The sequence below is a fragment of the Argopecten irradians genome, chromosome 16 (assembly GCF_041381155.1).
Source record: "Argopecten irradians isolate NY chromosome 16, Ai_NY, whole genome shotgun sequence".
Classification (NCBI taxonomy): domain Eukaryota; kingdom Metazoa; phylum Mollusca; class Bivalvia; order Pectinida; family Pectinidae; genus Argopecten; species Argopecten irradians.
The window spans coordinates 11,223,144-11,240,220 of record NC_091149.1 but is presented as its reverse complement, the minus strand read 5'-3'; the positions used below and the strand labels follow the sequence as shown (position 1 = coordinate 11,240,220).

Genomic DNA, 17,077 nt, shown 5'->3' with positions numbered 1-17,077 from the left:
GGATTTTACGATGTTATTTTACACATGAGCTGTTGTCTTGGTTTCTATTATTCAATGCTTCCACTGGTGTGATACATGTATGTGATACAAGCCAACAAGCCAATAGTTGAATCACTATTGTATGATAACATAGGTGTATGAAAAAAACGGATCAATGATTCCGATGAAGATATTGAAGCCTGCTAAACCAAAACAGACATCGATATTGACAGTACCATAGAAGTACATTTCGTTGTTTAATCACTTCGCTGTACATAAACACAGAAATCACACAGATACACTATATGGGATAACCAAATGTCAAGTCAAGCAGTAGTTCGAAATGTAAGCTTCCAAATCGAACAACGTGGTAATTACGAATTTTGTCTACGTGTTTTTGTTTGATTTATCTATGTTTATTACACTAGTTTACACAATAACCAAACGTAAGAGTATGCTTTCAAATCAAAGATCATTGTAATAACGTATTCTATCTGTGTTGTTGTGTTTGATTTGTCTATGTATATGGCATTGTCTCGCACAATAATCAAGCGCAACCGGATACACCGTCCTTGACCACAGGTATATGGTGAATGTTTATTTCCAACCACAATATCAAATGTCTGTATAGAAGCAATGTGGGCGTCTATATAGCGAGACAGGCATAAATATATGGCACCTCCTGTGTACAATAAGTACAGAAATACCAATTAATTTACGTTATCTGCAGACAATGTCCATTCGCGGCAATAATTCCATCGCGTCCGGTGTATGACCAGTCTGATGTAATTCGGAATTGCTGGTCAATCCAGCATACATTTTATATGATTACTGTCATATTGTTCATCTGTGACCGGAACCGGATTGTATCTCACATCATTTCCTCTTGTTTCCTGTATATCACCATTGCCTTGATCCTCCATTTGATAATTCTCCTTCCGGTTCCGTTTATCCGACGATTTCCGGTCCAGTGTATCAGTGTTAAAGGATAGTGTGTGATTGAGTGTTGTGTTGAGCCGTTTTGATCCTCTGAGGGATCTGTCTCTTATCCGCCGTCTCCAGGTTCTTCTTATGTGTGTGATAACCTAAAAATACAGATAGCATTATAGCCAGTACTATGTATACATTGTACTTACAACAACACCATTCTAAATAGAATCTTAAAGATGCTCCACCGCTGACAACTGGTATTTTTTCGCTATCAAAAACAGGAGCAGATGATTTAGTATTTTTCTTCAATTACAAAAGTAACTTTACACCATTACCACCATTGAAAAGTTTGAGCTCCTAATTTTACTTCAAATCAAAAATGTAAAAAAAATAATTAAATGCATCCCAAAAAAAATCCATGGCACTATATTTTATATGGAATGAAGTACTGATTGCGCATTCACCAAAGGCAAGATAAATTATTTTATATTTTTTTTGGTGTTAATTAGACATATATATATATACACGATTAAACACCAAATATTGTTCAAATGATGAATGTCATTTATGCTCTATCGGCGTTGGAGCATCTTTAAATAATGTTTCATATGATAATATGTGTTAATGTACACCAATTGTGATTATCTAAACATACAGATAGCATTAAAGCCTGTACTATTCATACTTACACCGACACCATTCTAAAAAGAATCTTAAATATTTTCTCTACGATAATATGTGTCAATGTGCAACAATTCCTATTGGCATTCGTCACAAAATGTTGCAGAGAGCAAATGATGGTACTCATGGTCATGTCATTCTCAAATCCTTACGTCATGTGATATAATATTACTTTTAGTATCGCGCCGATAAAATGAAGTTCCTCTCCGACACAAGATAATGTATTTTTACAGTAGTATAATAAAAATTTGAAAGAACCATAAGCTTTGTTTATAGTCACACACGATATGGTTTTGTTTTCTCTGATGAATATAAAATAAATTTGCAATATTGTCTTTAAAACGTATTCCTTACCATCCTTTTTCAATGATATTGTATACTTTTTTAGAAGATCGTAAAACAAAACCAAAAAAAAATGATCAGAAATGTCATATTTAGAAATTGAGTAACTACCTTTTCAGGTTTCAGTAATGTTTCTATTATTTATTGCAGGGAAGAGATAAACAGTCGTATTTGAGCAGTCAAAACACGACAACCAAAGTACATGCACTTTCCTTTTAGTGACATGCTGGATTACATTCAATATAGAAACCGTAAGGAGTATCGATTGAATCGTACATTATTAAATAAATTCCACTACGACAACTTTATTATTCTCTTTTGTGTTCGTGCGATTTTAGATTCAACATATCAATGCGAAAATATGCAAGGATAAATGCTTTTATTTTGGTGTTTTGACATGTTTTATCGGTCGATACGTTTCCCGGAAGTATTCATCAAATTCAATATCAACCTTGAAATCCGCGGAGAAAAGCAGGCGACGTTATTATCGTGAGTCCAATAACCTGTGCCAAAACAGATCTTGGGAATCTCCATTTATATGTGACGTAATCATTGTTTGGTAATTAGTTATATAGCGTAAAGGGACTTTCCGAATTTCATGACGCTAGGATAAACAATTGTGACGTCATTAGTTTACTTAAAGATCATAACGATCATTAATTGCAAAAGCATTAAAATATCTTCCTATGGTATCTACTGTCTCTATAGATGCCAGAGCTTTGTAGAAAATCTTCATAATGCACGCTAGATGCATCTATATAGACCATAGATGCCATAGGAAGATAGCTTAATGCTTACCTTTACATTTTCAATTCATTTAAGGGTCTCTGCATTAATATTGTTAAAGCCAGACCAGAAAATCGTTTATTAACGATGACTTAATCCACAGGATGGCACAGCCATTTTTACGGTTATCAGATGACGTCACCACGTCAACCTTAGTGATGTCATAATGGTAACATTTTGGGTGGCAGTTATACCGTCATATACTTCACTTTGCCTTGGTTAGTTTATATAGTAAAAGTGACATGTAAATTTTTGTTAGGGGTCATCCTGTCAATGTCTGTAAAGCCTCTTTAAGGGGTTAGCATCATGTAAATGTCTTGTAATAAAACAGGATTCGGTGATTTATCAAACCTCGAAAATGGTTCTTTGGTTATTATCCACCGTTTCTCTAAAAAAAAGTTCAATACCGTATAGCCAGATATTTTCGCGGAGATGGTATTTTTGCGATTTCGCTAGACATTGCTACGATCGCGAAAAATTGATCCGCGAAATAATGAATGATATCTACCTTTAAAATCCATAATCATGAAAATTTAAAATCGTTAAAATTGGATTTTTCGTTGTTAGATCAAATCACGTAAATTTTTGGTCCGCGATATAACCGGCTATACAGTATATGTATAATATACAACAATATAAACAGACCGTAAGATGTTTCCATGTCACATAATGGTGGATACATGGAAAGTCATGTGATACCTTTACTTTCATAATGTTACGAGAACAATCGAAACTTACGGCTGCCTGTTTATATGACCACGGCCACGGGATGATGTCGCTTACCTCACTATTCAGGAAGCAAAATATCTGGGCTACGAAGAATCCCTGAAAAAAAAGGACAGACAATGAAAGAACAACAACGAAATCGAAAGGATAATAGACAGTGATGCAATGGCAATTCTCAAAATGGAATTAAAACATAACAGCAAATAAATATCTCAGAAAAATATCGTTTTGCAATAGCCAGATTTAGGAGTCGCCTGAAACGCCTGAAAACGCCTGATAAAAAATCTGATATGACAGACAACAATTTCTATACCTGTCTTTCAATACGTAATTTATAGCCCTTCTACAATTGCCAAGTAGGCAGTCGTATGACAATTGGTTATTAGTAAAGTGTGCTATCAATTATTCACCCGCTAATTATATATTTCGAAAAGGCTTCCAATAAAGATTTAACAATACCCGTCACATGAACATGTAAGACGCCACCACTTCTCTGTGAGATGTCTTACTCATAAATTGTATGTTGTTGAAGTGTAAAACTTTTCAAATTATTTATTGAACCAGTTTTCAGTGTGTAAATTGATGATTACGAATAACACTCCTTTGTTTTAAACACCAGTCTTCATGTACAATATTAATTAATGATTAATAAGTAGACTTGTGAATTGCTCGTTAACAAATGTTAGTTTTGAAGTGGATGGATGTTGATGATTTATTTGCAACCGCCACTGAATGGAAAATTGTTTTGCACACGCCTATCGGTAGTGAAGACATGTACATAATATAGCTATCATTAGCTAAACAGTCACTTGCTTATACATATATGTGACATAACTTACCTGTAAATTGTTAACGAATAAAGAAAACCTTTCGTACTGTAACCCAGCTGGTTTGTTTATAGGGATTCTATATATAGTAACAAACAGCTGCACTCCAAATAAGGGGATCAGCACAAATGTAGCCTTCACTGCCTTTCTATTGAAAAAAATAGAAAATAACCAATGTCATTAAAGGGATCGATTAAGTGGTTGATCTCAGATACACACATTATGTTGATATATTGATAAATATAGCATCGAGTCCATTGCTACTCCGACAAAAATCATAACCCAGTGTGTCACGTATTTTAGGAAATGGCAATACATACCCAGACATATTTTGGATACTTCCGTCATGCATAGTTGTATTGAGAAATGTCAGCGGCCTTTTAATTACTACCGTTTATTATGGAGTAATATCCAAAACTATATGACTTCCCGAATTTTTCAACTGATGTTTTTAAAATCGAAATGCATACATATTTTGTATGATTTGTATGATGTTGATACACGTTTTGCTACCTTAACCATATTAAATGTCTTCTTTCTGTCTCTTTTAAGTGCTAGATACTTACCGGAAGTTGCTTGGTTCGTTGGGATGAGATTGGAGTTGAGTTAGAAGAATCCTCAATATGTTACATAAAAATATAAAATTTACCTGCAAGTAAAATGTCCAAAGATGTGAAAACTTTCTGGCTTATATTCATTATGGAAGCGAACTCTTGTGATAGAGGTGTCTCACTAACGTTATTCTATGTAAATCATCCAATATATGTAGAGTTGGAAAACTTTCTCACAAACCGGAAACAGGAAGTCAACACAAGATCCAGCATCGCGCAAGACAGTATCCAAAGTCACACTCTCGCGTGATTACAAAATCACACTCTCGTGTGATTACAAACAAGTAACGCTTCGAAAAATTCAAAATGAAAACATTAGTGAAATATAAACCTTCCAATTTATTCTTACCTGTATCTAACAATTACATTTTTTCTGAGTCTTAACTTAAAAGCCGTTTTACTTGAGCAGTTGCCTGGCAACGGAGAACGACGTTGAGATATAATTTGTAGCCGCAGTCACGTATTTTTGCAGAAAGTGAAAGTAGAAGTAATCTTTGTTCAATATTGTTTTTCTTGTTATAAACTCAATGCCAGTAATTCAGCAAAGCTATTATTCCAATAATTAATAATTCTATAAATGGTTTCTGGCTTATATTCATTATGGTGGTAGAATCACATAAAACCTAAGATAATTTAGATAAGTATTTAGCCGAGGTCGGGTATATTACATTATATTTTGTTTTTGGTGTATTTGTTACTGTTACTGTTAATATTCCATATTTGCATATTACAGAGTTATCTGCCGTTGCGGGTAGGTATTGATTGTGACGTCATGTGTTTTCGAGCGTAACGTCATACTTTTCGGAGAAAATGACGTGAATTGCGCTCACAAAATAATGACGTAACAATCGATACCTTCCCGCAAGGGAGCTAACTCTGTAATATGCAAAGACAGAATTGTTGTAGAAGCTGCTGCTACTGCCGATGATGACGAAGATGACGACTACGATGATTAAGACGAGGATGGTGAATTTGGTGATGATGATGGGTGTAATGACTCACATTTCGATACTGTATCGATACGTTCACCAGTCCCACTATTAATTCTTACAATTAACAGATATCCCACTAGCCCTTCCTCCAGACTCCCAGTTTACATATAAACAATAGGTTACGTTCTCCAGCCAGAACACAGACTCTAATAATATCAAACATGAACAGACGTAGAGCTATACCTTATTGACCGGTGGGATAAAAGTAGACTTACGATGTTTTGGATCGCGTCACTGAGACTTAATCTAGACGAATTCTCATCAATAGGAATAAGTCTATAAAGTTACACCCGTATGCAAGGAATTATGGTCTGTATCTCAGAAACAATGCCCAGGCAATTAGTTCACTCGGAGTAACCAGACATAATAAAGAATGACAGCTGTTCCTAACGCAATCGTTTTCTGGACAATAATTAGTTATTCGACAGACACAAATGAACAAGTAATTTAATATTATGCCAATTGACATACTGAACACCAACTTTCTTTCTCGTCTACTTAATGTTGCGATTTCAATTTATAAACAAGTTCGCGAAGATTAACATTAGCGAAAGTAAACCGTACGCGAAAGAAAATTTAATTACAGTAATGTATACAAATGGATATACATACCAGAATACCTATATTATTGTTAGTGTATTTAACAGAAGACTCTCATGGCTTGATTCAAATCTAGATCCTTATTTGTACTCCATTTCATAAAGGCTGTGACTAATTTACTAAGGGAACACGTTCTGATATTCCCTTTCTAATAAAACAATCAACTTACAACTCTCTTAGCTATTTCGTCACCGTGAAAAAAGTTAGATGTAGGAATTTGATTGGTCAATCTGGAGGAATCATCAGAAAAGGATCCCTGAAGTGATGTTATCAGATCCTGTATGAACCGGAGTGCGACTTAGAATATGTGATTGAATCAGATTGATTTCTACTACCGTATTATTTTCGCGGGGATGATATTTTCACAATTTCGCGTGACATTGTTAGGATCGCGAAAATTTGATCCGCGAAATATTGAAAATGGTTTATTGATATACCGCAAAAACTTTAAATTGCTTACATATGATATTCTCGTTTTTAAATCAAATTGCGAAAATGTTGGTGCCGCGAAAATAACAGGCTGTACGGTACGTGGACCGGCTTTCGTCTTGATATTTGAAATCGTTACCGCATGTAACAGAGTATTTATGCACAAATAACTGCAAGTTAAAACAATTGCTTATTTAGCCGCTGACCTTTCAACATCAGTAAGTTCACTGGAAATAGGTTTTGTAAAAAAGAAGATTTATAACTACAGTGTACATAGAAGGCAATAAAAAAAACTTTGCTGAGGCTCTTCATCTTGTAGGAATCATTCATCAATTTTCCTTGAAATATGCGTGACGATAGCAGAGAGACAGATTCCGAAGCATTACCACAGACAGTAACGTTATGGGTTCTCTCATCAACTCGGAATGGTACGATTGGGCAATACTAACTACGAGTAGGTTGATGTTCCTGAAATCTTAATGACACACATGGGAGGTCTGGTCAGAAATAATATTCTGAAACACCGATTATATGTATTGCTAGACTAACTTGATGGGAGGTTTATATACATTTCTGTGTAACGTACGGGACAAGGCAGGAGATTTACAGCCTGCTCAAGTCACAAACAATCAGTGCCTTTTACGTCCATTTGATCAATGCTAATATGGTTAACTTTGACTTTTATACTGACTACCACGATACAATTAACAACTGTTTTCAATCTGAACTCACGTACAAGTTCTCTTTTTTTATTTTTTTTTTATTTTCAAACATTTTACACAGTATATATAAATGGACAATAAACCAACACATAAACACTTGCATACGCACTCATTCACAATACTTAAAACATCAAGTTGTACGTTATGGTACATCATATATAAAAACATTACATAGCATGCCATGTCGTTAACCTGCATAATATGCATGTATGTGTACTAACAACGTACAAGTTCTCAACTAATATTAACAAAGAATTGAAGTTAAAAGCAGTGTTCAGCTGAATACTAAGAAAACAAAAGATACCTCAGACTTTCAATGAAATTTTAAGCATAGACATATTTCTTCTATGAATTAAATACATTGGTTGCTACCCCATATGAAATAAGATAAAATGGAAATTGTTGAAAAACGCGTTGTTTGCTGATCTGTCACGATACAATATCGTTTGTTCTGTAGAAAATCTAAATATTCAAGGAACGAGTAATAAGTCTTTAAAAACGCTTTTGACTGTTTCGTGGAAATTAATAGCTGTGTGTTTAAAATTTTTGATTCCCAATGTAGTATTACAAAACAGATGAAACTAGAACATACTTCGGTAACTTATATCAAAGATTATATGTCTATTTCAAATTGTGTCCGTAAGTTTCATGGAAGTATGACCTGGTTTGAATTTAGTTATTTATATTTTGACATGTGAATCAATAGTGTAATGATGAAGAGAAATAATACATAGTTATTAGGCATAAAATAAGTCTGTGTAGGGCTTACCCGACCAACCATAATTTTTACCCCCGACCCTATTTTTTGAAAAATGAAAGTTGGGATTTCGATCTCAGACCCCGGTTACGGGCCATTACGTTAGAGTAAAATATTCAGGCCCTAAAACCTAATTTTGACAATGTAACCCTAAACAGACATATAGATATTTTGGTCTGAGGTGTAGAAATGTATAAAGGTGATTGTATCCTCTGCATGTGTTATACGTTATAGGGTTTAATCTTAGATCAATAGATCAATGGAAAAATAATTATAAACATTTTAATAGTGAGAATAAATACATGAATGGAAAACATTGGCGCTAAAGTCAGTCTATCATTTCTTAAAAGAATGGAAATAATTCACGTACCACGTTATACACAATAAAGTTGGTATAGGATTATTGTTGCTATTGGTGATGGAATGACGTCAAAAGATTATATCTCGCGCTAACGTCATTTCAGCAGTAATATTGCAAATTATTATTTTTCTGGTTTTTTTTTTGTCACTTCTCATTGGTCAAAAACACGCCACGTGATCACCGATAAAAAACTGTATTGGACGATTTTTTCGGAAGTAGTTTATAGAAAAAGTACGGTTGCACGGTTATTTTTAGATAACGTTATCGCCTACGTTACCAAAACGCTTCTTGTTCCTGGCGCTTTGAAACAAACGCTCTGATGACCTGAGTTTGAAGCGTAACCACAAAATGTGACAAACGACATTGATTGTTTCGGTTTTTAACAAAGATGATGATGACTTCCAGCTGATGACTTCAGTTTAAGCTTTTGAAGTTTCAATATAAACACGGTCGGAGAGTAGGAAATAATCGAAAAACATTCGTTTAGCGTCTGGAGCCATTGAATAGTGAATACGTTTGATATTTATTTTTAAATTTCCACTTAGGCTACTTACAACATTAGGCCTAGGCTAATCCTACTGTATGTATACGATTTTTATTTTACGGAATGGAGTACTAAGCATTAGATAATGTATCTTAAAGATGCTCCACCGCCGACAGAGCATAAATGACATTCATCATTTAAACAATAGTAGGTGTTTAATCGTGTATATATATGTATAATTAACACACAAAAAATATATAAAATAGCTTATTTTGCTTTTGGTGCATGCGCAATCAGTACTTCATTCAATAGAGGATATAGTGCCAAGGAATTTTTTCGGGATGCAATTATTTATTTTTCATATTTTCAACTTAAAGTAAAATTAGAAGCTCAAATTTTCCAATGGTGTTGATGGTATAAAGTAAGTAACTTTTGTAACTGAAGAAAAATACTAAATAATCTGCTCCTGTTTTTGATAGTGAAAAAATACCATTTGTCAGCGGTGGAGCATCTTAAAGGTCAATCTGAATCTGTTAATTTATGTTTGACGTCGAGGTTTATTATTTCAACGGAGAACAAACTATACATTTAATTGACTGTGTCCTTAAGACATGGAGCTACATGTATAATGGAGTACATGTACATGTATGCAATTTACAAACACACATGCACCGGGTCCATGTTATAAAAGCTTGAAGTGCATCAATTGATTCTGTTTTCATATGTTGTTTTTGAATTATACTTGTTACAAATTAATAGGATTGTAACTGCCATCACGAAGCAGAATTTACAATGCGATGCTCATTTAGTTTCACACTCATTTCAAAATGTAAAAAAATCCAGAAAAATAATAAAACAATTATAGCATTTTGATTTCGGTCAATACATGGTTATATCGACCACAGAAAAAAATATCGACCTCGGACTACGTCCTCGGACGTATAACCACATATCGACCTCATCAAAATGCTATATTTGTATAGCGTTCCATCACCACTGGAGATAATAGTTCCGCAAAAACGTTATCGGATATCACGTGGTACGTAAATAAGCGTCATTGATTACCAGGAGATATCACTTACTATGAGGCATGCTAAGTTTGGAGCGTAAAAGATCCATTCCTTATCTTCATAACTGGTGGACCAGCAACTAAAATATATATGTTTGCATTAGTTAGCTATTAATAATTGCGGACATGAGGCAGCTGTAAATGATAAACTCAAACATACTATACCGTCTAATCCTCAACGGAGTACAATTTCAACAGGAAATTTAAATTGAACCTTTGGATCAACAACACAAAGAACATATGATACATGCAATGGTTACACAACTTCAGCATTGCTGGTATTCTTCCGAATCAAAATATAGGCTTTATAGGATCATAATTAACTTAGCAGATAACTTGTACTCGACGGCCGGTGATTATTATAAAGGGAGATAACTTACAAATTCATTGCCTGCTGTTCAATCCTTTTTTTCAATTTAATGTGCTTTTTTTGCAATTGAAATCCTAATAAACATTGCCTTCTATGACAGTGTTTCTCTTGAATTGAATACAGCAATTTTAAATCAAGTTTTGATGCAGATTTAACTGCCCTTGTGAGTAGGTATATATTGTGACGTCATATGCTTGCGAATATAACGTCATACTTTTCAGAGAAAATGACTTACTCATAAAATAACGATGTCACAATGGGATACGAACTCGCAAGGGAAGTAACTCTGTAACGTGCAAAGACGGAATATTTTACCTGTCATTAGCGTAAACAGCCCTGATAATGGCGTAGGTGATGGACGACAACAAAGGCACACCTGTAAATTATGGAGAAATTAGTAAAATGATAAATTTGATTCTCTATATTAGGTATGTGCCATTGATACATATACTATTCGTATCGTGGCATCGACTTGTATTGTAACAGGCTATACATTGCTGGTGTAGATTTAAACTGTAGCTGTGGGTTCTAGTTAGTGTTGAATAGAAATTTGAAGTCACAATATTCTGAACAAATCTAGAAACCACGATGAATTTTACAGCATATGAATTTTATTGCTAATTAAGTCCTTGCTTTATCAATGACATCCTTAATTTGATAAAAAGGTGTACTCTGCAATACATGAACACTCATGTTAGTGTTCTAATAACAAACCCCAATAAAACACACAAAGTTCCCCAAAAGGTACACGTGACCAAAGACTATGACGGTGTCAGCCAGTAATCATTAAAGATGGGTCTTTGCACTTAATTGTCATTCTCCGCAAACATATAAAAAAGGTTAGAAAGGACTAAAGAAAAAATAAATCTATTCAATTTTTAATTTAAATGAATTAAGACGTCATATAAAAAATAGGACATGCATATATAGTTATCAAAAATAAGAAATTGATGTTTTGGACCAGTTTTTAAATAGATTTTTAATTTTGAATAACATCTTTTGCTGTACACGGCGACAGGTCATGGTACGTTATTTCCTTCCTTTCACTGATGAAGTGAAGTGACCCTCTTAGATCTCTTTGATATAAAGATAGACAACAATTTTATAATTTCAATATTGTTTTTATCGCTTCGAAATCATTTTCCATGCGTATATGAGCGGTTGACTTTGATATGGGAAAACACTGATAAGGGAAATATTTCCCTATACATGTTAATCCTTGTCTTAACAATCGTGATACTGGACGCTGATGTAAACGTCCGTTATTTGCTGAAGATGTATCTAAATTAAGAAAATCTAAAATAAAAGCCACAACGTCGTAGAACTAGAGGAGTTTCGTAAACTTTGCATTATAAACACCCTATGGTAATGGGGCCGCGAATCCCTTGTGGCGCAGTTACCAGGTATTGACCGCTAACCGGTGTTTTTTTCACCGGGTTCTCCTGCCTTCCTTCACCAGGAAACCTGTCACGTCCTAAACTGATCCTGGCTGTTCATAGGGTGTTAAAATGACATAATAAACCGTTTTCCTTCCACACCATTATACCACGTGGATTTATCGTTATCTCAGAGAGCTGTGAATCGCATGTCTGCCCACGTAACGTAATAACACGCAAGTGAATTCCTTATTATCAGCAGCCTTGGGAAGGACTATCCTCCATCAAATTATCCGTTACTGTTTGTAATTTATTCCATTAACAGACGCACTCTACTCATGTAAGGACCAATATTGGCTTGAAGCTAATAATATCCCTTAAATCCTCTACTTTCAAATTACCGGTAATGCGCGGTTCCACATGCATCATTGTTGCGTTACAAGGACCGATTGGCATTGTGCAGGATAGGCTAAGCTATTATTATATCGTTAGTTTAACGCGGATTCACATGGAGTATGCATAATCACTATTTTATCAAGGAGACAACACGTGTTCTATGGCCAAGGTCATCGCCGTTTCCCATCATCAACACACTTTTATCTCTAATTATAACATCGGTGAAGATTTAAAAAAAAACAAAAGCGCGTAAAGTGTTTGGAAATTGAAGAATGCCAACCGTAATCTGATTGGCTAGCTAGAACTGAAACTACATTATTAGTTTCCAGGCCAAAGAAATTGGAGATCGAACCACAACATGGCGACTACGTTGTCTGTCAGTTTTGATGAATATCATTTTCGGTAATGATTGTTTCAAAGAACGATACTTATTTGTAACTAATGTCTTGGTCTTAGATAATGATGTTAACCAATACGAATGGGTGTTTATGTTTTCTTGGTAAGTTCCCCTCCCTTTACACTGTCTATAACGGACAGAGGCAGTGTTTCACCTACTTTTGATCTCACTTTTTTCACATACGTATGACTTACAAATGCATTAGGATTGGTCAAGACATACATTTCTTTTCTTTTATTCGTTTGAGATCAAATTATGCTTTCGTGGCGATCACAGTTATTTTTGAGATTTGAAATACATGACCAGCTCGAATATAATGGGGAGATCGCCATTAAAGAAACACAACTTGTATAACGTATTTTAATTGACCATACGCGAGTAAATGCGCAAAACCCGCGAATAAGTATCAACTAGAAAAAAATCCTCCTCACGAAATTTAACTCCTACATGTTTATACAAGAAACTAATAATCAGGTCGAGGGAACTGCTGAATAATTGTAATATCAGGATTTTACTATAACCTGGTTCCAACAATTAGATAATTAATTCAAACAATATGTCAAGTCGAATACCACATGTAAAGCATATGGAACATTGGGACATGGGTGGTGAAAAGGCGTCCCTTAATATCATATATAACTTACCCCAGCCATCAGGTAAAAAGGAACAAGAAATCTGGGTGGTGAAAAGACGCCATTCAATATCACAAATAACTTACCCAAGCCATTTAGGTAGGAAATAACAAGAGCTCTGGGTGATATAAAGTCGTCACTCAATATCACATATAATTTACCCCAGCCAGTTAGGTAAAAGTAACAAGAGTTCTGGGTGGTAAAAAGTCGTCCAACAAAGTCAAAAAACTTACCCCAGCCAGTCAGGTAAAGGGTAACGAGGGATCTGGGAGGTGAAAAGGCGTCACTCATCAGACGATGAAGGTAGAATCCTTCGCAGAACATCCATGTAAAGCTAGTGCATTTAAAGTAAATCATGAGGAATGCTAACACCTTGCATCCTACCTATAAACAGAGAAAATTGGCGGTTAGATATAATATCTTGCAATGAAAGCACAATACAACATAAAATATCACTTTATTCGAGAAAATAGGAACGATTTGATGACACACTTTTCTACAAATGACAACTTTTTAGAATCCGATTAGGAACTCATTATACATACATCATAAAGAAAGTATAGCGTTGGACTTTTTTCTTTTGTGAGAGCACAAGACCTGCACATTACTGGTCTATTCCTTAACCGACTGTGCCATAAGGGGATGCATAGCGCACTCTGCATATAGTAAAAATGACATTGTTCTTGATCGTAAGATATTTTCTTTTCTATACACCCATATGAATGGTGTTAAAATCAATGAGTAACATTTTTCAAAGTTTTGAAAGTGCAGACATATCAACTCTCTGCTTCAGTTAAGGACACAAAGTATGCCGTTTAGCTGACTAGATACACGCACAACAGATCGACCATATGGAGGGAGCCAAACGACTTATGTAAGAATGTAGGTGGTATGGTATAACACTATCCCAAGATAGAGTAGCTTATGGCAAGTATTGAAAGACTTGTAACGCAGAAATAACCAATCAAATATTACAATGTGCGACCTGGTGGTATAATTAAATTAACACTTTTCCGCGCTAAATTTTATTTACAATGTCAAGCACAAAGCAGATAATCAGCCGTACTTCCATATGCAGATTCATCCCAGTTCGACTGGTAGCGCTTTTCATTACAGATACAGAAGACTACAATGCAGGCCGGGAAGTCTGCGCAACTTTCGTTGCTATTTCTGTCATTTCATTTTCGCGCCAATGTACTAAATTGCACATCAATAGTAAAGGAAGTTTTATTTTTGAAAGAACAGAACAAAAGTGAAATATCCACTAAATATTGTTACAATGGGCAAAATATGTCTTTGTGGATGTTGAGACGACCGGTAAGTCTGCGCATGTGTAGAATATAGTCATTTCCGGAGAGATTTCACTTGGTATGGCTACCATACATGATATTGATTGGTTTATCGGTGTCGTGTGCTGATTTCAAAGTATTGCGTTTTGAATGTATTTTTTTGCCTAATAAGTTTTAATAAAAATTGTAACAACATTGTTCAGAGAGAAATTTTAAAAGTTTATGACTAACGATAAGCTTAAATTTTTTGGAACTTAATAATAACCAAACTTTATTCACATTTACATTTGTAAAGTGCAACCCGTTTTGGTTAAGTTGTGTTCCTTTGAAGATGAAGCTCAGCATGTCAGTCCACTTGCTCTAATGGGGTTTAAACATTTTGAGTAATTGCTGTTTTAGAACCATAACGAACACATCTTCGATGCATTAGCTTTTATCGTTGGGCTAATGATACATTAAAATTACAGGAATAAAAGGAATAACCATTCAACATGTATAAAGGTGGTACACACATACATATTTAATATGCTTTTAAGGAAAATTATCGCAATATAGATTTAACAATAGTATCTTATTGCATTTAATACAAAGTAAAATGTGAAAAAGTTGTGACGATGTCGTTTTATCACCAGAGGGAACGTATATATATATATATCAAATGGATGAATTATGCTCTTTGCCATAATCACAAAATAATTTTTAAACTTATATGAGGAGATGAATCAGCATTGAAGACATATATGGATAATGTCAACCCTTGTTTTGTTCATCAGTAATAATACTGCTATTACACAGTATCTGTTCCTTCTTTAGATATTACAGATCTACTTTTCTTCTGCAGTGTGACGCCACTATTTTGTGAGCTAAATTTTCGTCGTTTATGAAAAGTATAGCATTACTCTCAAACACATGACATTGTTATCAATACCAGATACACTTTAGAAAAAGAAAAAAATGATACTGTAATTGAAAAAATTAAAATGAATTGAAATGTTGGATTTATCCGATTGATTGATGGAATTATTATATGAAATATTTCTGTCAGTTCTGTTAAGGCTACTCCATTGATGTTTCTTATTCAGACATTTATCTGTTTTATTTCATTTTTGTTTTCATCTTTTATTTTATATCTATTTTCCATTTTTTTCACTGATGAGGTTTGTTGGTACGTGTCTGCGTGTTCAAAATATAAAGTATTCAAGTAATATTTATTTTGTAACAAAATATGTGTGTACTATCATCATTGACATCATCTACGTTATGATATCACTTGAATGTTACACAACAAATGATAGCAGAAATGATAGATATGTTCACTCTTCTATAAACGTATGCGTATGTATAACAGTACACATCCAATATTTCTTTATGTGAATTTCACGTGAAATTCACCTTTGTTTGTCCTGGTTATATAATACTGCATGTGTAGTAGTAAAGCAAGAAAATTCAAAACAGAAAAAAATCCTTATTTTAAGCCATCACATGTACAGAGCTAAACCGTTTAAATAATTTAACTGCACGTACACACGACGCGATGACATCTTACCCCGTTCTGTGCAATACGAGTGTTGAATGCGTCCTCTTTGGAGATCCGGTCATAGGTCACCAGCATATCCCATAATATTGTGACCACTTCCTTCAATAGCAGTGCCAGGAAGAAGTTGATGTGGAGACGTATTCGGTGCTGGTTACGAAGTGCCCTTTAACATTAGCATAGAGTTCATTATCGTTATGTTGTAAATGTTCGTATTTCATGTGGATTTAAACGTCATGAAAACTAATCGCATACTTACAATCGATCCATAATAAAGTATAATAATAAAGTTAATCTATGAGACGAATTGACCTTAAAATGATAGCTTTGATCAGACAGACTGGTATAAATATAATAGAATTAACCCGACGAATTAGTATAAATACATTGTATGATAGTTTTAAACGAATTATTATGAATAAAATAGCTTTTATCCGATTTATTGGTATAAATATGATACTTTGATCACACCGATTAATCTAAATATATCTAGAACACTGACACGCCGGAAATGGCCCCGCTGGATGTACCTGACGATCAGAAAATGATTGGTGAGATACAGTACCAGAGATCCCAGAGGGATCTTGGCGCCTACCAAAGATTGATCTATGTCTGAAAATGGTAAGAGGATTTTTTAAGCTTTAGATATCAAAATCTGCCTGTAAGACATCTTGTTGATGGATCGGCAGCAAGATGTCAAATGCACAACTTGGGTCCTTAGAGAAACCGACCTATGGAATTTGAGACATATCCAAATTGCAATATGCACAACTAGGGTAACCTACCT

General features: G+C 34.5%; 1 protein-coding gene across 4 annotated transcripts in view; it reads right to left on the bottom strand.

The window, feature by feature from the left end:
* Window positions 1–205: 205 nt before the first annotated feature.
* The window catches only part of LOC138310511 (calcitonin gene-related peptide type 1 receptor-like), a 43,123-nt gene continuing 26,251 nt past the window's right edge, over window positions 206–17,077 (bottom strand). For 3 of the 4 annotated variants that reach the window (XM_069251759.1, XM_069251760.1, XM_069251761.1), the window contains exons 6-13: window positions 16,303–16,456; window positions 13,701–13,851; window positions 10,982–11,042; window positions 10,310–10,376; window positions 4,838–4,920; window positions 4,284–4,419; window positions 3,457–3,543; window positions 206–1,064 (exon numbers count right to left, since the gene is read on the bottom strand). In XM_069251759.1, the coding sequence (XP_069107860.1) occupies window positions 783–1,064; window positions 3,457–3,543; window positions 4,284–4,419; window positions 4,838–4,920; window positions 10,310–10,376; window positions 10,982–11,042; window positions 13,701–13,851; window positions 16,303–16,456 (1,021 nt within the window). In that variant the 3' untranslated portion in view covers window positions 206–782. The remainder of the gene's footprint in view (window positions 1,065–3,456; window positions 3,544–4,283; window positions 4,420–4,837; window positions 4,921–10,309; window positions 10,377–10,981; window positions 11,043–13,700; window positions 13,852–16,302; window positions 16,457–17,077) is intronic. The other variant, XM_069251762.1, reaches the window with a different exon arrangement.